General features: G+C 37.7%; 1 protein-coding gene and 1 non-coding gene across 3 annotated transcripts in view; one reads left to right on the top strand and one right to left on the bottom strand.

The window, feature by feature from the left end:
• The window catches only part of LOC124637271 (unconventional myosin IC), a 66,191-nt gene extending 41,396 nt beyond the window's left edge, over positions 1 to 24,795 (top strand). For both annotated transcript variants that reach the window (XM_047173610.1, XM_047173611.1), the window contains 19 exons: positions 4,398 to 4,554; positions 6,455 to 6,570; positions 9,297 to 9,367; positions 9,453 to 9,844; positions 10,325 to 10,537; positions 15,270 to 15,532; positions 15,924 to 16,093; positions 16,507 to 16,661; positions 18,387 to 18,527; positions 18,876 to 19,017; positions 19,427 to 19,544; positions 19,920 to 20,033; positions 20,359 to 20,600; positions 20,893 to 21,162; positions 21,590 to 21,717; positions 22,075 to 22,293; positions 22,615 to 22,715; positions 22,907 to 23,009; positions 23,437 to 24,795. In XM_047173610.1, the coding sequence (XP_047029566.1) occupies positions 4,398 to 4,554; positions 6,455 to 6,570; positions 9,297 to 9,367; positions 9,453 to 9,844; positions 10,325 to 10,537; positions 15,270 to 15,532; positions 15,924 to 16,093; positions 16,507 to 16,661; positions 18,387 to 18,527; positions 18,876 to 19,017; positions 19,427 to 19,544; positions 19,920 to 20,033; positions 20,359 to 20,600; positions 20,893 to 21,162; positions 21,590 to 21,717; positions 22,075 to 22,293; positions 22,615 to 22,715; positions 22,907 to 23,009; positions 23,437 to 23,451 (3,130 nt within the window). In that variant the 3' untranslated portion in view covers positions 23,452 to 24,795. The remainder of the gene's footprint in view (positions 1 to 4,397; positions 4,555 to 6,454; positions 6,571 to 9,296; positions 9,368 to 9,452; positions 9,845 to 10,324; positions 10,538 to 15,269; positions 15,533 to 15,923; positions 16,094 to 16,506; positions 16,662 to 18,386; positions 18,528 to 18,875; positions 19,018 to 19,426; positions 19,545 to 19,919; positions 20,034 to 20,358; positions 20,601 to 20,892; positions 21,163 to 21,589; positions 21,718 to 22,074; positions 22,294 to 22,614; positions 22,716 to 22,906; positions 23,010 to 23,436) is intronic.
• LOC124637893 lies at positions 6,947 to 7,050 on the bottom strand. Its single transcript, XR_006985301.1, has one exon. It is a non-coding gene; the product is annotated as a U6 spliceosomal RNA (small nuclear RNA).
• Positions 24,796 to 24,865: the final 70 nt, after the last annotated feature.

Raw genomic sequence — 24,865 nt, 5'->3', positions numbered from 1 at the left:
ACAGGAAGACGCTATCTACTAGGGATGAGTATGCATCATGCAATTGTCGATGACGTCAATCGCAATGTAATCTGTAACGTTAGTCTATGTGCGTAAGTCGATTAGCGATATCGATAATTTTGATAGGCAATTGTTAGTCGGGGTTTTTTAAAAAAATGCGGCTATCAACACACTTTTAGCAGGTCATCTGTAGGTTACGCCGCGATTTCTAAATGATTCCGCCATTTTTAAATGGGCAAGGAAACTACTTAATGTTTCTGAAAGAAAATGCTGGAACCTTTCGAGGTGTTGATTTTTCTTTTTGCCCAATTTCGTCTAGAGCTATTCCAACGCTTGATCATCAAAAACTTGAACAAAATAATAAAATTTTCAAATGGTTTTAGAAATCTCCTTTTCAAATTAAATAATGTCGTAAATAATGTCGGGACACCTTTTCACACACGGTCGGTTAGCCCCACGCTAAGTTATTAATTAACTTGTGTTATGGGTGCTAACACAACTGATAAACTACATATAGCTACATATATACATATTTATAAATACATATTGTAACACCCAGACCACGACCAACAAGCATGCTCATCACACAAATGTCGATCGAACTGGGAATCGAACCCGGGACCTCAGATTCGGCAGTCCGGCTTGGTGACCTTTGCGCCACAGAGGTCGTCAAATTATATTAACCTTTCCTAATTTCACTCCATAAAGCGCTCAGCACTACTAATTTTCCACAAATTGTAATGCCAAGTTAGTTTTCCGCGAATTTCTCGTCACCTACACACTCATTTTGGTGAGTAATCGCCGAGTCTCACCGGAATCGTCTCATGTCATAATGTCATGATATTTCAGTAAAATGTCAGGAAAGTTGACATTCCCGCAAATACCACGATTTGGGCTAATTGGGTCTTACTGCAGTACGACACTTTTTTACGGTCTGAAATAAAAGTTTAATGTCAGACAGTCTGAGTACATTATAGAACCTTTTTACGTAACAGTATGAATATTTTACGGGATCCTTCGACTTCAATATGATGTTCTAGTCTAACGTTATCCATAAATTCGAACCTTGTATGCTTATATTGTTGACCTAAGGATGAAACTTTTGGGTGATTTTAGCAATTTTCTAAATGACAGCGACTTAACGATAGCAATAGCTTATTCAACAGCTTAACGAAAATCGTTTCATATTCTCTAATTACTTAAAAGACCAGTAGCAACAATAGCCATGTATGTATTTACTTAATATCATTAAGCTTGCTAAGTACAAACAAATCTTTATTTACAAACAATGCAACAGCAAAAATATTTACGTTCCTATTTACCGTTCCCATGGCGTTAATGATCTTGTAAACACTAATTAGTCCACCTTTTTGATCTCCTTTAAATTTTTCGTCAGTCCTACACGGGTTTCCGAAGATGGGGTTTAGTTACTTGTATCAAGTTTGTATGAGCTGCTCTGAAATGGGATATAAGTGTGATTTTAGTGATTTCTGTTACACTGTGTTTGTGGCTGCTAAGTTGTCGAAAGGGTGGTGAGTTGTTAGCTTAATTCTTCATAGGATTTAATGTATAGGTTTTTCTATTTCGCGAAATCTTTTTGTGTTGTGGTTTTGCTGCAAAACTTAACAATATGCGGCCACGGTCTATGTATGTAGATATTATGTAGAAGCAGTAGGTAGATACTTATTATGATGTGCGATTCAAGTTTTAAAATTCTAAGAATGGAATTCAACGTTGATCCTGCTAATCTTAGGAAATCCTTCTCTGAATCCACAAATTCTTTCACAGATAAAATCCGTTTTGTTTCCAAACGTTATACCTATATTTTGAGATAACAATACTTGAATAAGCCCGGCCGCAGACATCCGGTTTCCGGATACGGTTTCCTGATCAGGAATTCAGATTCGGAAACCGAAATGCTCTTTTTTCATACAAAATGTTCACAAGAGCGCACACGTTCTTACTTTTTCCGGACGGAAAAAAACCTGACATTCAGTTTAAAATTTTCTCCGTGCGTTCGGGTACTCAGAACGGAATAAAACCTAATGACGTCATTCCGAACGCAGCGCTCGCGAACAATTTGGTTCGACCGCCGCACACATACGGAAAATTTCATTTTCATCTATAGTCCAGGTTTCCTCAACACCTTTTCCTTCACCTTTTTATCCATTGGTGTCTAAGATATACTTAGAAAGTGCATACAAACTTAGAAAAGTTGCATTGGAATCGAACCCACAGACTCATACGTGAGAGGTTGGTGCTTTACCCACTACAGCCTAAGGCCGGCAGCACACATCCGGTTTCCTGATCCGGTTTCCTGATCAAGAATCCTGATTCGGAAACCGGAATGCTCTTTTTTCATACAAAATGTTCACAAGAGCGCACACGTTCTTACTTTTTCCGGACGGAAAAAAACCTGACATTCGGTTTAAAATTTTCTCCGTGCGTTCGGGTACTCAGAACGGAATAAAACCTGATGACGTCATTCCGAACGCAGCGCTCGCGAACAATTTGGTTTGACCGCCGCACACATACGGAAATTTTCATTCTAAATCAAGGTAGCCCTGTTCCGAATGGACGTGTATCAGAGCCCGCTTGTCACTTGCTTTTTTATATTTGTTTTTATTTTTGTATATAATATGTTTTTTTTTGAGAGATGAAATCCAGTTTATTAAACAATTAACAAATCTATACTAATATTATAAAGCTGAAGAGTTTGTTTGTTTGTTTGAACGCGCTAATATCAGGTACTAAAGGTCCGATTTGAAAATTTCTTTCAGTGTTAGATAGCCCATTTATCGAGGAAGGCTATAGGCTACTTATCGGCTTTTTATCCCACTACGGGAAGTAGTTCCCACGGGATGCGGGTGGAACCGCAGGCAGAAGATAGTATATACATATTTGCATACATAAAAGATAAATAGTTTAAAGAAGGCGGATCACAATCCATACAAAACTGCCCCATGTCCTATAACAAAGTGACGTATCTCAAAAAAAAAGATAACAATTTTAAAAACAATATGGTACTTATATGCAATTAACTCGTCATCCTCCATGATGCGTGTTTTCACTTAAGTGGCTTTAGGCCGGCAGCACACATCCGGTTTCCTGATCAGGAATCCTGATTCGGAAACCGGAATGCTCTTTTTTCATACAAAATGTTCACAAGAGCGCACACGTTCTTACTTTTTCCGGACGGAAAAAAACCTGACATTCGGTTTAAAATTTTCTCCGTGCGTTCGGGTACTCAGAACGGAATAAAACCTGATGACGTCATTCCGAACGCAGCGCTCGCGAACAATTTGGTTTGACCGCCGCACACATACGGAAATTTTCATTCTGAATCAAGGTAGCCCTGTTCCGAATGGACGTGTATCAGAGCCCGCTTGTCACTTGCTTTTTTATATTTGTTTTTATTTTTGTATATAATATGTTTTTTTTTTGAGAGATGAAATCCAGTTTATTAAACAATTAACAAATCTATACTAATATTATAAAGCTGAAGAGTTTGTTTGTTTGTTTGAACGCGCTAATATCAGGTATAGTTCCCGGCACGTAACTTGGCAAGAATCGTGAGATTAAAACAGGACCTATTTTTTTCAAGCAGACATAATCGCCAATAAATGATGTCAATAACCACAGAATAATGCACAAGCAATAACAGGGACCACTTTTTTGTATAATTTAGTGCACTATGAGCGAGCTCACACTTATTAAAAGTCCCAAATCCTTGCCAAGTTATATGCCGGCTACTATACTAAAGGTCCGATTTGAAAATTTCTTTCAGTGTTAGATAGCCCATTTATCGAGGAAGGCTATAGGCTACTTATCGGCTTTTTATCCCAGTACGGGAAGTAGTTCCCACGGGATGCGGGTGGAACCGCTGGCAGAAGCTAGTATATACATACATATTTGCATATGGGCTACCTTGATTCAGAATGAAAATTTCCGTATGTATGCGGCGGTCAAACCAAATTGTTCGCAAGCGCTGCGTTCGGAATGACGTCATCAGGTTTTATTCCGTTCTGAGTACCCGAACGCATGGAGAAAATTTTAAACCGAATGTCAGGTTTTTTTCCGTCCGGAAAAAGTAAGAACGTGTGCGCTCTTGTGAACATTTTGTATGAAAAAAGAGCATTCCGGTTTCCGAATCAGGAATCCTGATCAGGAAACCGGATCAGAAAACCGGATGTGTGCTGCCGGCCTTATACGTACTGGCCATGTAAATTCAGAATGAAAAAAACCGAATGTGTGCGCTAGTGTCACGGAATCCCGAATAGGAATTCCTGATCAGGAAACCGTATCCGGAAACCGGATGTGTGCTGCCGGCCTTAGACCAACTATTCCAAGCATTAGCATTCTTCTTGTACCTAATCCATTGCTTGCTTTCTTCCCAGGCTCCTGCGGCCCGTATCAGTGTCGGGCGTGATGGAGCACGCTCTCGTGCACCGTGAGCGCGTCGGCGTGCAGGACTTCGTTCTGCTCGAAGACTTCAGGTCCGAAGCTGCCTTCATTGACAACTTGAAAAAGCGGTTCAATGAGAACATTATTTATGTGAGTAACTATACCTCTTGCTTTTATAAAATGACGCGGACTTAAGCATTGCAGACTTTTAGTTGGCCTATGGTTGGGTTTATAAATCAATATCAAAATGAATGGTAGCACACACATTACATACAATGATTAGGCAGTTAGCCGGTATCACATCGACTGAAAACTTCGATTGGAATCGAGATTTTCTTTAAAAAAATTACAACCATCGGGTCAACCGTCGGCTTTTTAGTCTCCAATGTGCGGTACTCTAAGTTGGTAGTTAAAATAGTTTAGTGCTAAAATATTTCCTATTGTATTGAATAGTAATAGGTTACCGTTAAAATGACATAGGTACTCACATAGGGCATTAAATAGCTAGTAGCATCTAAAGAGACCCAAGACTTTACCATTATAATGATAACTCATGACCGCAGAAATTGCTCTTTTGATTGATTTATTATGATAGTACACGACTGTATCACGGAATCTCGAAGTTCAAAATGCCGAAGTACTGAAGCCATAAAGTACACAAGATCGATGCACGTGACTTAGAATGTACGCTACATCGAAGTACTGAATTGCGAATGTTCATGATACCGATGTACGGAATATCGAAAGTTTGTTATAGCGAAGTACGTGATTGCGATTGTTCTGAATCCCGATGTACGGAATATCGAAAGTTTGTGATACCGAAGTACCTAATATCGAAGGGTTTAAAATCACGGTATCTGCGGTAATTGGTAATATCAACCGGAAATGCTTTAAATATCGTATTTTGATCAATTTCCAGTAAAAAATGCATTGCTTTAATGTACTTGTGTTAAATCTACGAGATCTTATGTTGTTATTCCACGACTTTGTTTTCGATTTTTGTCGTGGTTCACATTTATTCATCATTATTTGCCGAGCCTTTCCCAACAACCACCCACCCACCTAACATTGTATTGAGGTCTGCATTATATATTATATACACTTTTTGTTTTCAGCATTGTATTGGGGCCAGGGGAGCATCAATGTTTTACAAGGAGCGACAACATAAGATCTCGTAGACCGACCCCAACATTGTTGTTGGGGAAAGGCTAGGCTCAATATAATGCAGACCTCAATACAATGTTAGGTGGGTGGGTGGTTGTTGGGAAAGGCTCGGCAAATAATGATGAATAAATGTGAACCACGACAGAAATCGAAAACAAAGTCGTGGAATAACAACATAAGATCTCGTAGATTTAACACAAGTACATTAAAGCAATGCATTTTTTACTGGAAATTGATCAAAATACGATATTTAAAGCATTTCCGGTTGATATTACCAATTACCGCAGATACCGTGATTTTAAACCCTTCGATATTAGGTACTTCGGTATCACAAACTTTCGATATTCCGTACATCGGGATTCAGAACAATCGCAATCACGTACTTCGCTATAACAAACTTTCGATATTCCGTACATCGGTATCATGAACATTCGCAATTCAGTACTTCGATGTAGCGTACATTCTAAGTCACGTGCATCGATCTTGTGTACTTTATGGCTTCAGTACTTCGGCATTTTGAACTTCGAGATTCCGTGATACAGTCATAGTACACGATTTGCGCTATTGTGTGTGAGTGTCACGGGTTATATTCGCGCCAACAAATCAAGTTGACTGAAAGCTTATTGTTCATTTCTTAAAAGCACATTCCACGTGCACAATTAAAACGTGGGGTCTTTAGAAATCTTTACCAAGCTTTTTCAAAAGGTACTATCTAAAGTTTAAAGAATTCCTTTAATCTTAGTAATTTTAAGACTTTATCAATTTTTTTTCTATACTATCCTACTGCTTGACAAATGATTACCCCAATGTCTTCCATCTTTCTCTGTCTGAAGCTCATTGGTGTCTAAGTCATAGGAAAACATCTAATAATGTTGTATTTCCACAGACATACATAGGCAATGTGCTGATATCCGTGAACCCGTACAAGAACCTGCCCATCTACACGGAGGAGAAGACCAAGCTCTATTACAAGAAGGCCTTCTTCGAGGCACCACCACACGTGTGAGTATTTACCTTAAATGTTTGATAATCCTTCATAATACAACATGAGATTTTAAAGGGAAACAAGAATGTAGAGAAACGCCCTATGTGCAAATTAGCTGTACTTAAAGTGCTAAACAAGAAGGCAGGATTCCAGCATTCATTGATTCAAGAAAATCTAGCTTTAAAAACGATAATTAGCAGGAAAAATCAGGTGCTATTAGCGAGCTTAGAGCTTGTAGAACAATCTTATAGCACACTACAAATTTTCGGCATCTATCGGGCTCATAAAAAATATGGAGATGAAATAAGTAGTAGTAGCAACAAGCAGAAGTAAACAAACTTTTTATTCACAAAATATTTACATTAATTGAAAAAAATAAACCTATACTTATAAAAAAATGTGGAACGCTTCACGATTTTGCGTGCCATCCTTGTGCAGGGGCCATGCTAATCTTCTCTGTATCGTTCCAATTTTAGTATACACAAGCAGAAGTTAGTTTCAATTCAGAGGTTCGAAACTATTACCTAAGCTAAAAACTAAACCTACTACAAAAACACCTAATTTCTAACTCGTTATACCTAAGATATATCATGCGCAAAGTCTAGACTTAGTCACGCGACTCCCGATATAAAATATATCATTACGCGATAATATATCTTTGAGAAACGATTACGTCTTAATTACTGCTCCATCTAATACAATATAACAATGCAACGACTATTGAACCGCGCCTGAGAGCATAGACAATGCCTCGGAAATATCGAGAAGATAAACAACAATAGGAAGTTTGTATGAACTGTAAATAAACTCTACAAGATGCTTATGGATCCGCCAGTTGACCCGATGATTGGCAAAAATTGTATCCTAAAGAAATTGATTCCAAAAAAAGTTTTCAGTCGGCGTCATACTGGCTACATACTTGATCGATGTAATAAGCCCACTCCCATGCATCTCCTTGCTAACCAAGAGCTCGATCAAACTGTCGGTCGACTAAAAAGTCTGCAGTATGGAAGCTCTTAAGGGAAGTTAGCTTAAGTTTATTTTTTTGAAATGATGCTTTTAATTAAAATGCGGAAACGGCAATCATCAATTCTTTGTTACCTTTAAAAAAAGTAAACTCTTATTCTTGTTTGTATAACTGAGTTGCTTTTAATTAATGGTGTTTTAATAGAAACTAACGGAAGTTTCATAGCGTTTCAGTCTTTCCCAAAGAGCTTTATTGGTCTATTTGAAATAAAAAAAAATACTTTGAATTTAGACTTTGAAGCGCGTGATTTTTTCGATCCATTACCATGCAATCATCACTGTAGATTAATGCAAGCTTGCACGGGCATAACCCGAAATATTTTCCGACATACAAGAATTATTATATTTGGCATAGTTATAAATAGTACTATAGTTACCATGATGATTCAGAACATTGGCGTCACAAGAGATATAGACTGATGATGAGATGTTATCATTGACGTTTTGATGTGTGGGAAAGTACAAACAGAAAGTATATTTGTGTCACTTTTATCAGGTGTTATCTGTTATAGTGAGTGTATGGGCCTCCACATACCAACAAATGGGTTCACTAGGATAATAAAAAAGAGTACATATAGATGCTTATCTCACATGCTCAAATTCATAGAGTATGAAATATGTTTCACTTAAAAACATTATCTGGCATTTTTTTTTACACGATTACCATAACATCAAAACCCAGAATCGTCAAGAAATCATCATCATCTGCCAAGCCTTTTCCCAACTATGTTGGGGTCGGCTTTGATTCTTATTGGATGCAGCTACCAGTGTTTTACAAGGAGCGACTGCTTATCTGACCTTCTCATCTCAGTTACCCTACGGCTAGAAAAGTCAATTTTAATATAATTCAGGGGACCCATGTGTTATTCTAGAAGTTACGCGTCAAATTCATCATCATAAACATAGTTCGATCGGTAAAAACCCAGTGTTAGTAAAGAGTTTAGACAAAATACATCAATGTTGGTACATAATAGCACTTATGAAGAGTACCTGTAAATATTGTGACAATGAGCTATTGTCTAAAGCGCCTACTATTTATTATTGACCAGATAATGGGCACTTATCTGCTAGATAATAACACTTAGGCAATGGTTACCGAGTGTTGGATTTCGAATATACCACAGGAGTGCTTGCTGTTACCTTAAAAGAAAAACAAAACTATTAGATTCATAATCGGCGAATGCAGGCGATTTCTATATTGCTTGCATAGTCATTAGGACTTTTTCTTACTTCTTAGGAAAAAGTCGTGGTGGCCTAGTGGGTAAAGGAACAACCCCTCAAGTATGAGGGCGCGGGTTCGATCCCAGGTCAGGCAAGTACCAATGCAACTTTTCTAAGTTTGTATGTACTTTCTAAGTATATCTTAGACACCATTGGCTGTGTTTCGGATGGCATGTTAAACTGTAGGTCCCGGCTGTCATTGAACATCCTTGGCAGTTGTTACGGGTAGTCAGAAGTCAGTAAGTCTGACACCAGTCTAACCAAAGGGTATCGGGTTGCCCGGGTACTGGGTTGATTAGGTCAGATAGGCAGTCGCTTCTTGTAAAGCACTGGTACTCAGGTGAATCCGGTTAGACTGGAAGCCGACCACAACATGATTGGGAAAAGGCTCGGAGGATGAGTCATTAGGACTTCTAACTTATTTTTTATCAATTACTCACTATTCGGAAATGTTGCAAGCTTCTATGATTTAGTAATTGCTTAATTTTTGTTACAGATTTGCGATTGCAGACAACGCATATCGGTCTTTAGTTTATGAACACAGAGAACAATGCATTTTGATCTCAGGTAAGATTCTTTCATCTAAACAACATAATACAGCATTTTATAACCAGTCATGTATGATATAAATTCAAAATCATTTTCTTTACAGGCGAATCCGGTTCAGGCAAGACGGAAGCCTCCAAAAAGGTTCTAGAGTACATAGCAGCAAGAACAAACCATTTACGTAACGTAGAAACAGTGAAGGACAAACTCCTTCAAACCAATCCTCTCTTGGAAGCCTTCGGTAACGCCAAGACCCACAGAAATGACAACTCCAGTCGTTTCGGCAAGTACATGGACATACAGTTCAACTATGAAGGCGCACCCGAAGGAGGACATATCCTCAACTACCTTCTGGAAAAGTCCAGGGTAGTTAGCCAGATGAACGGAGAGAGGAACTTCCATATCTTCTATCAGCTGCTGGCGGGAGCAGACCAGGAATTGTTGAAGAATTTGAAGCTGCAAGGCAGACCTGAAGCTTACAAATACACTACTGATACGGTTGGTACCTACTTTACTATTTTTTTTATATAAACTCTTGGCATGGCATCGTGACTTGTAAACGTTGGACCTAATATGCTGCCTTGTGGCATGCATTCATACACCGTGACGATCCAATTATCTTTTTCTTTGATAAAGTCCATTAAACTTTTGGTTTATTTTTTGTAACTGATACTTTGTATGTACATACTATGCAAAGCTAAATCAAACGCTCTAAACTTTGACCACACAGTGCAGGAACAACAAATAAGATATGTTGCTGGGGAGTTTGTTCCACCATTTCTTCTTGCCAGCAAAAACTGAAGGGCTGGTTTTTTGTGGACTGTCTTCTGTAAAGATCATCAAAAAGTCCTGATTTTCAGCCTACTTTGAATAAATTAGTTTTTATCTTTTTTATCTAGACACAAAATAGTTTCTAATACTATCTTACAAAATAGTTATCTTACCTATATACGTAAAACAATACCAATTTCTTTGCAGACAACACAAACAAACCAGCGCAACCAAGACGCCGACCAGTTCAGGACAGTGCAAGAGGCGATGAAGGTGATCGAGATCAACCAGTCGGAGCAGACTGAGATCTTCGAGATCGTCGCCAGCATCCTGCATCTTGGCAACGCTAAGTTTGTGCAGAACGATAAAGGCAATGCTGAGATACTGACGCATGATGCTAACTCTGCTAATGTGGCTGACGTAAGTTATGATTGGTTAAACATATATGATAGAAGATTTGTTTTTAAAAAATATGTCAGCAAAAAGAGTTCCGGTTTTAGCAATCGATTTTTATAAAGAAGGCTGATATTATAATAAAGAAGAAAGTACCGTTATAAAATGTAGGTACTACATTCAGGAACAGAATATCATTCAGAGGAAACGTGTTAACTCTGTGAATGTAAATATACCCTCTCTGTTTTGCAAGGCTACACATGCTTTAAGTGAAAAAATGTATCATGAATAAAAATCAGATTAGGAATAGCCGTTATGAGCATTTTTTCGATTTGAGAAGGAAGTTACTCAGTGTACTAACTAAATTATTTTTAACATCCGATAAAAAAGTAATTAACCAAAGCACGCGTTTGATGTATTGTTCTAAAATTTTATCTGTCTGACCTTGAGACATTTTTCTGTCTATCTTTCGATCCTATGCGTCTAGATATCGACATTTCGTTGCGTCGTCGTTGCTGGTGTCTGTACCTTTATCGATTTCATTAGATAAATACTTTTAGTTACATACGACCTTATTTTCAAATTGATCATTATCATCGTCCCTAACAGCATTATTAAAATGCTCCCAAAACTCTGGTCTGACCTGTTGCAAACAATTGTGTTTGTTATGTTTATACTTATAGGTCTGTAATTTAGTTCCCTAACTATGTCCATTGTTCTTATTTGTTTTTGTAAATATTATTTGGCTGCCATTGTCTGCCCAATATGTGATGACGTCATTCAAATTCAGGTGTATAAGTTCAACTTGGACTAACAGCTGTGAAGTATGAATAAGTATTTAGATCGTAAAAAGTATGGCTGTAATTTGGCTAAATGCTAAAAGACGCATGTCGAGGTAAACTTCCGATAGTTGATTCTATTCAATTTCATTTAAGGCTTTTCCTGTCTTGTTTCTACAATATATGTCAGACATCATTATTTTTACTGACAAAATAAGCTTTTGTAGAATTAGTTTCGATACTTTTTCAATGAGGTTTTAGGCTGTCATGGGATCTTTGGATGCTTTCAAATATTTAAAGATACATCCCCAAACATACAAAGGCAAACCCATTTAGTCTAGAGTCCAATAAAGATGTACCATTTCCAACCTAACCCGTTTATGATAAAGATCAGTTTAAAGGAAAAGATGACGCAGCGCTAGTTTCTTATGAAGCCGTATCCATTTGTTCTGATAATGACCGTGATAACCCTGGGTTTTGAGGAATCGGTTCGTTCGCGGTATTTGAATAGTAACGGTCTAGCCGTGAGTCGTGACTTGTCAAAATTGTGTAGGTGTAGCTAGTAGGTTTTATGATATCGTTTTTATGTATAGATAAGACAAAATATTATTTTTGACCGTCTGTATCTGAATCTGGTTTCTATTTATGATCTCCTATACCTAAAAAAATATCTGTACCATTATCAATTCGAATGTTAGATTCAAAGGCATTCATATCGATGTACCTAATATTAAGAAGTTATTACTTAGTATTTTGAATGCAATCAGGGCCGTCTTTAAACTATTTGAGGCCTTGGGCACATTAGGATCATGGGGCCCCTATGACCTTGAGAAAACACTATTTAGTTATAATATATAAAGAAAATAGACAAACAAGGTTCTAAATTTATTTATATTTAGTTACTACCTAAAAAAAATAGGATATATAAAAATAATCTACAAAAATAACTCGTTTAGCATAAAATCCTTAGATTAACTCTATGTTGATTGCAAAGGTACCCTTCTAGATTTAAGATGAGCAAAATTGTTAATCACTTCTTCAAAATCTATGGTAGGTATTGAGAATATCGCATTCTATGGACATCAGCGACAAACTAGTTAATCTCTCTTGAAGCATTGTACTTCTTAATTCATTTTTTTTTTCGTTTCAATTTGGAGAAGGAGCGTTCTCCGCCAGTGGCGGCGTAGCATCGGGTAGCACCCGGGGCGGACCACTTATTGAGCAACCCCCTTCCAAAATACGTAGTAAAATCATACAGAATTAACACAAAAGTACCCAAACAAGTTTGAAAAAAAGCACTGTAAAGGGAAGATATTTTTTTTTAAATTTGGATTTTTGGGGCGCAATAGAGATGTAAAGAATTCAGATAAAACTACTGCAAAAGTGTAAAGCGCGAGCGCAGCGAGCGCGAAATTTTTGAGATTTTTAGCATAGAAGTACCCAAACAAGTTTGAAAAAAGCACTGTAAAGTGAAGAAGGCGCGAGCGCAGCGAGCGCGTAATTTTTGATATTTGGGACGCAAAAAGATATCTAAAGAAATTAGAGAAAATAACCGTAAATTGTAGGGCGCGAGCGCAGCGAGCGCGAAATTTTTTAATTTTGGAACACAAAAGTACTCAAACAAGTTAAAAAAAAAAGCGACCAGAAAGTGAAGCAGCTGCGAGCGTAGCGAGCTCAACATTTTTTGACATTTGGGACGCAAAAGTCCTCCACCTCCGCTTACAAATAGCGCCTAAATAGCTTAGAAATATCCACTGTAAAGTGATTTTTTTTTATTGTTATTATGAGGACTCTCTAATTTACCTCAGAATTAAGCACAAATTAAAAGAAACCGAAAATTTTAAGCGAGCGTCAATTGTTTTTGCTACTTAAGTAATCAGATAAAAGCAAAAATACAAAGAGAAGGGTGACAGTCGAACTGAGAGGGGTGACCGCCTCGATGTCTCGCACATGCACTGTTGTAGGTTTGCTTAAAATTTCTAAAAAGGCTTCGCAGATTAGAATGGCACCCTTAGTGACGTTATCATCATGCTTAAAAATATTCTCAATGCAATTTCTGTGTGTGTTCTTCAATTTTGTTTTGATAGATTATATGCTTCCTGTACACAGTTAGGTGCTTCATTTTCACTCTGAACATTTTTTAAGTATTCTTTTAAATGTTCATTATCATTCTTTTAATTGGTCATTATCATCAGATTTTTAGTACCTAAATATAGGTTATCATTTGGTGATCTGGCAGGAACTAGGGGGCCCCATTCGATCGCGGGGCCCTGGGCACTTGCCCATAGTGCCCAGTGGAGAAGAGGGGCCTGAATGCAATTCAATTCATAGGTCTGGTAAAAGTTTATGGTTTATCAGGTTTATGAATTAAATAGCAGTATTACTCTAAAGATTGATTCTGCCAATTCTTGTCTTGCTAGTTTTTTACAGTCGACCGTTATGATTCAAACCAGTAACAGGCAGTTGCGTAGGGACTTTAATAACTTCCATTTGTTTTCGTTCAAGGAAAATAAACTAGGTAATCGATAAACTTATCTTACTTATTATTTACTGATACCTGTATAACAAATATTATTCAGCGTTATTTTCCTTGTTTGTCAATCAGCTTGGAAATAACTTTCTTATTGATAACTGATATTAAAATACCAGTGCCAGTGCAGCTTTTTAGTGCATAGTGCACAAATATTCTTAATCAGTTCTTTGAAATGGTCATAAAGTCTAATCTGGATAAAATATAACTCCTTTTATTACGGCCAGTGATGATTTATCTTAAATCGATTCTGTAACCACTAACTGCAGTTACTATATAGTTACTAGAGTTCCTAACTCAAAACGTCTAGACAAACTTACTTACATCTCTATAATATTACATCTTTACTTCAAAATAGATAACTCTTGCTTTCATACTTCTTATCTCCATCTTATTATTTCATAGTTTCGTTAGATAAAGTTTAACTGTCTTAGGGGTCACCAACGACAATAACGGCAGTTATCGCACTATCAGCTATTCAGTTTTGTGGAGTAATTCCTAATACCTATTCTTCCAAGTTTTATCGCTCGGTGCTATTACAATTTTAGGTGCCATTGTAAAACCAATAAAACTTTTTTAACATGTCTCAATATATAAATTGATTAGAACATTTAAGTGGTCTCAAACAGTAGGGAAAAGCTACTCTGATAGTTACCTCTAATAAATATCGAATCAATATCTGTCAAACAATCGTTACGGTTAGAAGTCCGTGTAAATCACTGGCATTAGCCGTATATGTATGTACATAAAGGGAAAAGGCTAGGCAAATGAAGATCTATCAGACACTCTCGTACAAATGAATTTCACAATTAATTTTATATTTTGTCAAATTACAGACCTATCCAGATACGTAGATGTTTTTATTTTCACATTATTTCCATCCTAGATAAAGTGATAGCTACAAAGCTTAATGGTTTAGGCAAATCCCGTGGTTTTACCCTAAAGTTGACCTCCAGACGAATCTTATCTCTATTTATGTATTTAATCGGTCGATGCGTTACCTGATAAGGCACAAAATAATTAAGCAACCTGTAATAGGTATAGGAAAGCACGAGGCAAAGTTCACGGGAACTCCACAAACAGCCTAAACAGCCATGGCATGCACGTGTATCAAGATATGAATAAAATCTTTCACTTCTACGAAAAAACATAATTCATATTTTCAGCTAAAAGTCCACAGACACATTCTTTTAATATAGAGATCCAACATGCAGAAACGTGAAAATCATCTCTCGCTTTTGTTTTGTTTAGTAAACTAGGAATTTACTTCTTCCATATTGTAATTGTGGTAATAATACGGAATCCTGCCATAACCTCTAGAAAAAAGATGAAATAGTTTCTTTTCATCTTTTTTGACCTGAACTTTTAGTTAGTTTCTACTAAAAGTTCAGGTCAAGCAAAACTTCCCAAACATGATCCACAATCTAATCATCAAAAACTTCTTCCACAGCTCCTCAAAGTAAACAGCTCAAAACTACGCGAGGTCCTAACCAGCCGTACCATTGACGCTCGAGGAGACGTGGTCTGCACCCCTCTAGACCTTGAACAAGCTCAGTACGCGAGAGATGCCTTAGCTAAGGCTATCTATGACAAGCACTTCAGCTGGCTGGTCTCCCGTCTCAACGCGTCTTTAGCGCCGAAAGATAAAGACACCAGGTCGTCTGTGATTGGTATCCTGGATATTTATGGATTTGAAATTTTCCCGAAGAACAGGTGAGCCAAAGATCCTTACACTTTTCATTTTTTATTCATTCCCAAGGACAAGATTTGGAAAGCTCCCGAGACCCCTTAAATGACGGTTGCCGTGAATTTCATTTAATATGTCTATAGACCTCCATGGTACGGAAGTTTACTCGTCTTGTAACTTACAAAATGCAACTTAAGGAACACTCATACTTTTTTACCCTTAGATAAATATATCATCTTCGTCAAACTTGGCCTTTGAAAGAGTCTAAGTTATGGCTATGTTTATTTTCGCAAAGGTTGTAATATCTTCACCGATTGCTATAACAATATAACAATTTCTCGTCATCGTTCCTCCTTCAAATTATCAGGCACGCTTTGTCCAGTAGCTAATCCATCGTTTGTCTATCTTCCTTCATAGCTTCGAGCAGTTCTGCATAAACTTCTGCAACGAGAAGCTGCAGCAGCTGTTCATCCAGCTGACGCTGAAGCAGGAGCAGGAGGAGTACTTGCGCGAGGGCATCGAGTGGGAGCCTGTCGAGTACTTCAACAACATCGTCATCTGTGACCTTATTGAGGCCAGGCATACAGGTACACTTGACACTAGAGGTCAAAATCATCAGTTTTTAGAGTCAATAAAGGACCCTAACATTTTGCTGTTTCTGACCACATTTTTGTCAGACTCAAGTTCAGTTCTTAATATGTATGTATATCATTAAGAGTATTTAAAGAAAGAATGACAAGCACACTACTTTTTTCAATGTTGCTGCTATAAATTGTTAGTTTGGGCTTTCCGTAGACTGGCGTTTACATATAGAGTTTTCCGAACTCTTCAATCATCATTAAGGTACTCATAACTATATTCATAGACTCAAAAGCATAACAGGGCTTGTTGATTTTCTAAGGACTTTCTACCAGGAGCTCTAAATTTCGAACCTCTATAAAATTCTAGACATATCTCTCGTGCCACCCTTTCGCCATTTTATTGATCTGTTTGTCACCAGGTATCATCTCGATCCTGGACGACGAGTGCCTCCGACCCGGAGACGCCACAGACCTGAGCTTCCTGGAGAAGTTGACGCAGAACTTGGAGCCGCACCCTCACTACAAGTCACATCGCCGATCTGATGTCAAGACGCAGAAGATTATGGGACGCGATGTGAGTACGCTTGGGTTATTTTTAGAAATAGGAAGAAAAGTTAGTGAAAATGTTCAAGTGTTCAAATATATTGCCCTGTTAGATTGACCTGTTCACGAGAAGAAACAATGACCAAGATGTTTTCTTTCTGGCAAAAAGTAGCAATGTACGAGAATGGCTCGTTAAATATGTTGTAGTCGGTTTATAAGACCGACACATTAATAGATATATTTATTTGGACAGTACCTACAGCTAACGGCCGGTTTATGATCATGCAAGTAGTTTGTATCTTTTCCATTATGTAGGAAGTAAGTATACCAATCTATGACGAATGAAACCTCCCTAATTATCTTAATTATCTTTTTTCTAAGGAGAAATCGCATTAGGTACAACTCTTAATTTAACGTCCAAGTAAATTGGTAACTCGAAATTTTCGCAAAAACCATGAGAGAAGGAAAATGAGCATATATTCCGTATTCATGCTCATTACATTGTTACCAAGGCTCTAACTCTGCCCTACTTCTTGACTACATTTGTATTCAAAATACATAACGTTTATGTAACTAATGTATTGTATGCGCTAAGAATGTGTTCACAAAAGACCAGTGCTTATGTTTACAAATTTCATGGGTACGCAGATACAATTAAATATTATGAGACGCCTTGACATTTGAAATAGTAAATATTAATAACTTATAAAATAATTTATTGTAGCTTTGCAATGCGTGAAGATATCGCATCGCTGTCGGCAGTTGCAGTCGGCAGCTGGCATTTAAAACGTACCTTTGGAATTAAAGATCCTGCGTTGCAGAAACTACCTTTAGAATCACGGAATTGACCGTAAAACAGCACAGTTTGCAGCGCTTGAGGGTCGCCATGCATAACAGTTCTCGTAACCCTCAGACTTCTCTTTAGTGTGTGCGTGTCATCAGTCAAGTCCAATCTTTGACAGATTAGTTTTGATTTCACAAGGAACCCGAATGCCTCGTTTGTTCTAGTCACTAATCACGCCTACCGTACGTTGCTTGACCAACGAGAAGGCGCTTGAATTACCTTCCCTACATTTCCGGTATATTTCCTTCCTCCGTGATTCTTACCTACTGCTTTATTTTACAAAATAGAAATGGCACCAGTCAATCAAACACGTTATGATGTAATATTTGAATGCCTGCCTATATATTGACATTGGCATAAGTTGATAATACACCACTAGATGGGAAACAATACTTCCATTGTGCGAATGCTTTTGAATTATTATAGAATGAATTCTATGGGACGCCAGTTCGGATGCACTCGTGTCCAAGTTCGAACGTGAAGTTAGTGCACAAATATTACCTACAAAGTTTTTTGACGTAATCAGGAAGGCGGAATTTTATTCCGTCATAGATCGGGACTGTGTTAAAAAAAATCACCAATTAATGATTTTTTTGGAAGTTAGAAACATGATTAACAGTTGACGCAATCTACTTAGGTGTTTTGATGAGAAAATGTAAATAATTCCGTCATTTTTAAACAATCACCATAATAAATCATTGTAATACCGAAGCTGTGAAAAAGTTTGGAAAAGCCAGAACCGTGAACTTCAATTGTTTGAATTCCTACCAACGCATGGACTCTTCAAATCCAAGAACATACCGTTACCAAACAGCTCAGGATCTAAAATGTATAATATCTCTTCAGAATTCAAGACCTATATTTGCCAATTAACTTAAAATCTTCTAAAATGTGCGAATTCCCGTTATCCAGGAGTTCTGCCTGGTGCACTACGCTGGGGAAGTCACGTACAATGTGCACACGTTCTTGGAGAAGAACAATGACTTGCTGTTCAGAGACATCCAGAGCCTGATGGCCAGCAGTGGGAACACCATCGTCGCTAGCTGCTTCAAGGTAAGACTTCAATCTTCTTCAATCATTGGCATAATTTCTCGAAAACAGTTCAAACAGGTACACAGGAAACAGGAATTGGTCCTCAATATGCATATGGTGTTTAATATCTTAAAACATTTGATATTTTTACAAGTCCCACGAAATATACGTAGGTACAATATAACCTTTCCTAATGTGATAAGAATGTAGAACAATATCCTTGTATAACAGACCTATTTCTAGAAGGTAGAAACTTGATTCTTTCTCTTACAAATTGCTTAAGACTTCCTAGGAAATGATGTCTTTTAAGAATATAGGTACCTAATTCAACCTAATCCAAATTTTACAACGTTCTACGTATGCTTCCAGGACGTGAACCGAGCAAGCAAGAAGCGCCCGGAGACGGCGATCACTCAGTTCAAGAACTCGTTGAACGAGCTGATCAAGATCCTCAGCAGCAAGGAGCCTTCCTACATCCGCTGCATCAAGCCTAATGACTTCAAGGCTCCTAGTTAGTGCTATATTTTTAACAGAGTCTTTTCTGCAGGATCGTTTGAAAGAGTAACCGAGGTCCTGATACACAGAGGGCTCCAGAAGAAACAAAGATGGGTTTATTGATACATTCGACTGCGGGACTCCCACTGCGGAAGGAGTCATCTTGATGATTTCCCTTCTAAACAATAGACCGTTGCTTTTATTTTAAAGTGATAAACACCCCATCGTGTTTTGAATTTTAAATCTAACGTCATCTTGAATTACTTGATACCTAATTAAACAAAATAAAACCGGTCAATTATAACAACCCTTTGATATTCGTCACTGATTCACACACACACACACACATCACATTCATTACATTCATCATTCACAGGTACTTACTGTTTCCAAAATTCGATCTGACAATATATTCCTTGTTCCAGTGCAATTTGATGAGAAGCTAGTTTCCCACCAAGTGAAGTACCTCGGTCTGATGGAGAACTTGCGCGTCAGACGAGCTGGCTTCGCCTACAGGAGAACTTACGAGGCCTTCCTAGAGAGGTACGTACTGGACCTTGAAGGAACACTTCAATTTTAAAGTGGTTTTGAACTTCATATCAAACATGGGAGATTTTTAAGCCGTGATGATTTCTGGGTCTCAATCTTTTTTCCTGTGTTCTTCCTTATGTGCTCCCTTATGTACTCCCCTACACCTCTATACATCCTCTTGTACTATGCCTATTATATATACTCCCCTCTTTACTTCCTTATATACTGTTCTCATGTACTCCCTTATGTTCTCCTCTATATATTTCCTTACGTACTCTCTTATATACTTTTCCTATACACACTCTTATGTTCAACCCCTATGTTTTCCCCTTATGTACTGTCTTCAGTCCTCTCAGCCCAGCTCTTATACAATCATTCTTTCAACAGATACAAGTGTCTGTCTCGCGACACGTGGCCGAACCACCGTGGACCCGCCAGGGATGGTGTGCAGAAACTGGTGGAAGTCCTCAACTATGAGAAGGAGGACTACAGGATGGGCAAGTGAGTAATTAATTTATCATAACATGCTAGGTTCATATAGATTAGAGGGCAGCTATAGCTGTTCAAATTGGCAAACATCATTTGTTTCGGAGTTCCAAATAAGGATATGCAACAAATAAATATATGATTTAATATAAACATGACGTGATTTGCACTATTGAAATAAGTACATGATAGAAAAAGATTCTTCAGTCTTGCAAGAAATCAAACGGCTTCGAGTAAATATTCAAGCGTAAGAAAAGATAAACAATATTACCATAATTCACTCAAAACAACAGATAGGTTCCACAAAACCTCCTTACTTAATAATGAACGAAAATTCCAGCACCAAAATCTTCATCCGCTTCCCGAAAACGCTCTTCGAGACGGAAGACGCCTACCAGATCAAGAAGAACGACATTGCCACCGTCATCCAGAGCAGATGGCGAGGGTACTGGCAGAGGAAGCAGTACCTCCGCATGAGGGAGGCAGCCATCGTCATCCAGAAGTGGGTGAGGAGGTTCCTCGCGCAGAGGCTTAAGGAGAGGAGGAAGAAGGCTGCTCAGGTCATCAGGGCGTTTATTAAAGGTGAGGAGATGAAGTGGTTTAGAGTGGTTAAAACTTCTGATAGTAGAAAAATGTGGTTGAAACTGGTCTGGGCTCTGTCATGGTCAAAATGGTAATTCGTAGGGAAGAGTAAATGAGGTTCTGTTATAATACAATCCTGGTTTTTGTTAACGATATTGACTATATGTATTGTCACCAAGAGTATCTATCAATCATCGGTAGGTCCGGCAGAATCTATCAATTGTTCAGTGGTGATACTTTCATACATAGAATTTAAAAACCGTATCGACATTAAATAAAATCTTCCTTTCAGGTTTCATCACCCGCAACGGCCCCGAAACCCCTGAAAACCGTCGTTTCCTCGGCATTGCCAAGGTGCACTGGCTGAAACGCCTCGCTACCCAGCTGCCCACCAAGATCCTGGACTTATCCTGGCCAGTATGCCCTGCCACCTGCCAGGAGGCTTCCAAGGAGCTGCATCGTCTGCATAGAGCTCATCTGTCGAGGAAGTACCGCCTGGCGCTGGCGCCGCAGGATAAGAAGCAGTTCGAGCTCAAGGTCTTGGCTGAGAAGATGTTCCGAGGTAAGGATTAGTTGCGGCTGCAGGTGAATGTTAAACGGTTATGTGGATGGCAGTAATTTGAGATGGAAAGAATATGGAGTACCTAGCTACACAGCTTTATAGAATGGTCATAGAATGAGTTTTACTAAAGTGTTTCGGCGTTTCGCTTATGTCTTTTTGATTTTTTGATCACTTGGACCCTTGGACCGTGGCTAGTAATCGTGGGTCGGTCGATTACAACTATTACAAGGTTAAAGAACGCTTGGCGCGGTTGGTCCGTGCGTGGGTGACCATCTTGATCTTAAGTGCCTTCATGTTACTGAAGACTCTTTAATTGGTCGAGTTTTAGCCACCTTTCCGATTTTTTTCTCCATTCGTAATATTTTAGGCTTCGTTGCCTTAAAAGTTCCATACCATTTCTTTACAAGACCATATTTTCGTTCCTCAGGCAAGAAGAACAGCTACCCAGCAAGTATCAGCGAGCGGTTCGTGGAGGATCGCCTGACTGCGGAGCACCAGACCCTCAGGAACACCTTCATGGCCTCGCCTTCCTGGCCCACAGGAGAACAGCTTATTGTGAGTGTGAATATATTTAATCTTGAACCTTCGTGTTTACTTAAGAGAATATCATGAACTTGTTTTTTTAAGATACCAGTGAGACTTCTTGAGATGACTCTAAAGACAAACTAACTGTGTATTTAAAATATTTACCTACTTTTGTTCTGATTTTGGCGTAGTTTACTTTATTAATTATTTTTAACCACATTCCAAACAAACACATACCTACATGAACGAACGTACTAATCGCAAGAAGCAAATAACTTAAGTTACCTCTCAGTGTATGTGCATACTAAAAAAGCAAAGACTTCAACTTACAAAAACTCCAACCAAAACCAAACGTCCATGCCTCTTAAACCAACTCATCTTCCCCAGTATTCGTGCGAAGCCGTGAAATACGACCGTCGCGGCTACAAGCCTCGCTCCCGCGCCCTCCTCGCGTCCGACAAGGCGCTGTACGTGCTCGACGCTGCCGGACGCAAGACGTACAAGCTCAAGCATCGTCTGCCGCTCGACAAGCTGAGGGTAGTCGTCACTAATGAGAACGACACCCTCGTGCTTGTCAAGATACCGCAGGAGTTGAAGAAGGATAAGGTTAGTTTAATATTGGAGCACGTGTTAACACAACATAGGGGGATATAGCATTTTCAAGCTCGTAAAAAGACCTCTCAATTGTGAAAATAACGTAGAATTGAAGAAAAGTTTTTCACGAAGAATGTATTGATCATATTATAATAAACTATATTCATATTGATATTCATATATATTATAATATTCATATTGATAATAAACTATTTTAATATCAATTTTTCCATCAGCATGCATTTAATCCTAATTCTTCAATCAGATCAAAAGCTGGAGTTGGAGATCCGAAGCTTGGATAAGAGTTAACGCCAAATGTGTTTGATGTTCCAGGGTGACCTGATCATCTCGGTAAGCAACCTGATCGAGGCGCTGACCATCGTCACCGACTACACCAAGAAGCCGGAGCTCATCGAGATCGTCGACACCAGGACGTAAGTATATTCCCATGAAATATTGTCTATACTTAACTTCCTATCAGTTCTTTTGTCTCTTTGATCCCCTTTCGCAGTTTGGTAAATTTTTACTCAATATGAATTCAGCTATTTTTAAATGCTCCTCAAATATATTAATTCAGCTTACTTTTGCAAGTTTCTAACATAACTGACTTATTTCCTTCTTCCAGCATCGCGCACAACCTGGTGAACGGCAAGCAGGGCGGCACCATCGAGGTGCAGAACGGGCCGCAAGCCAACATACACCGCGCCAAGAGCGGCAACCTGCTCGTTGTACGTACCAAGCTAACATTTTTTTATTAAAGAATTAAGTACAAGTAATGGCAGATGATATCACATTCTTCGTACCTGCTTATCGCAGAAGTTTTATCAAGTGCACCTAGCTTTTGATAAGGAATAAACCTGGAAAACAAGAATAACTTTTTAAAGAACTTGCGATTATGTTACTTAGTTTTCTCATCCTCCTCTCCTTGGCAATCACGACGAAGCATTAACTGGCACTGGTTAAATTAAAACCTAACTATGCAATGATCCAAAGAAACGAACCAACCAAATTAAATTTCTTCGTATAATAAGCAATTTTGACTTGTGGATGTTAAATTATCTCAAATAGTAAGTTATTAATCAAAATCCAGTCAGCCTGTCCCGTATGTACTTCGGGTACTTACACATTTTAATCCTACAATTTCGTAATTTCCAGATCGCGACCCCCTGAGCGGACCAGTATTGCAACAAACTAGTAAACTAAACAAACAACGATGTTACTGTACGTAGTTTTACTTCAAACTATTCCATTTCGTATCGCATACTATTTATTGTAGCGCCAAGTGATGTGCCTGACCAATGTAAATAGCAATTTATCGATACAAATATCGATATTTAAAATCGTCTTCTTATAATTTTAACAGCCGCTACTTCCAACATTTTTTAGGATATTTACTGAGCATATAAAATTTTATCTTTTGAACCAACTTAATCTGCCTTTTAACTATTAAATCGTTAAAAATTGTCAGTGTTCTATAGGAAGTAATGTTGTAACTATCAGGCACATTTGTACGTTTGGTTAACTTAATCTTAGCAAGTGAACAACGACTAGTGACGTTAAGTTTTTTTATAAATTATGAATGATTGATTATTATTTTTGTGTAGAGTACTTATTTCTTATTCAATTTTATTTATTTCTGTTTTTAGTTAAGGGCTCTATGATACTAAAATTAAATCACTTCCTAGAATAAATTATAGAGTAGAAAAAAAATCTATATAGTCTACCTAGAGTTCTTAACTATAAATAACCGGAAAATGTTAATGTTATACGCATGCAGTTTTATTAAATTGATGATACTAAATTTTTATTTTATATAATGTTATAATTTGTAACAGTTTTCTAACGATTTATGTATTCGATGTGATAAAATCTACATGAGATTTACGTACAAAGTACTTAGTATTTTTTGTATGCCATACAACTTAGTTATCGTCAGAAATGTGTCAATTAATATTTATTAGAATTTATAAACAATTTAAATGATTTTGTAAATAATAATAAATTGTAAAATAATTACTAGCTGAATATAAAGCTGTAATAATAGTCGTATTTACCAAAGGTAATTTCAAAATTTTGATAAAAATTAAGCTAGTTCAAACTATTAGATTAAAAAAATCACTTCTATTCTTAATAATTGTCATAAAATATTTATATTATTGACACATTTCGTATTGTTTGTAATAATGGATAAGCTGAATCAAAGGTGCCTACTTTAAGGAAATTTTGAAGTAATGTTACAAACGAAAGTATTTTATAAGATCAATGTAAATGGCGCGATCCTATAATACAGGACTTTTACAAAGTGAACTTGGAGTCTATTGTGTAAAGATATTTTAGTCATCGAAAAATATATTATTATTCGTAATTCATGCTCGGTTATGAACTATTCTTAGAAAAAATACGCAATAGGCCTCTGTGTTTACCTTACGTATGCCATAATGGTACAGGCTAATAAGTGCCTTGTTTATATAAAGCCAGTCCCTTTGCAGTCTTAAATAAACGTATTTTAATTAAGAAACATGTTTTATTTACCTATTTTATTTTATTTTATTTCTTAGGGACACATTTTTATACTGGGCACAAG

The sequence above is a fragment of the Helicoverpa zea genome, chromosome 16 (assembly GCF_022581195.2).
Source record: "Helicoverpa zea isolate HzStark_Cry1AcR chromosome 16, ilHelZeax1.1, whole genome shotgun sequence".
Classification (NCBI taxonomy): Eukaryota; Metazoa; Arthropoda; class Insecta; order Lepidoptera; family Noctuidae; genus Helicoverpa; species Helicoverpa zea.
This window is presented reverse-complemented; position numbering and strand designations above follow the sequence as displayed.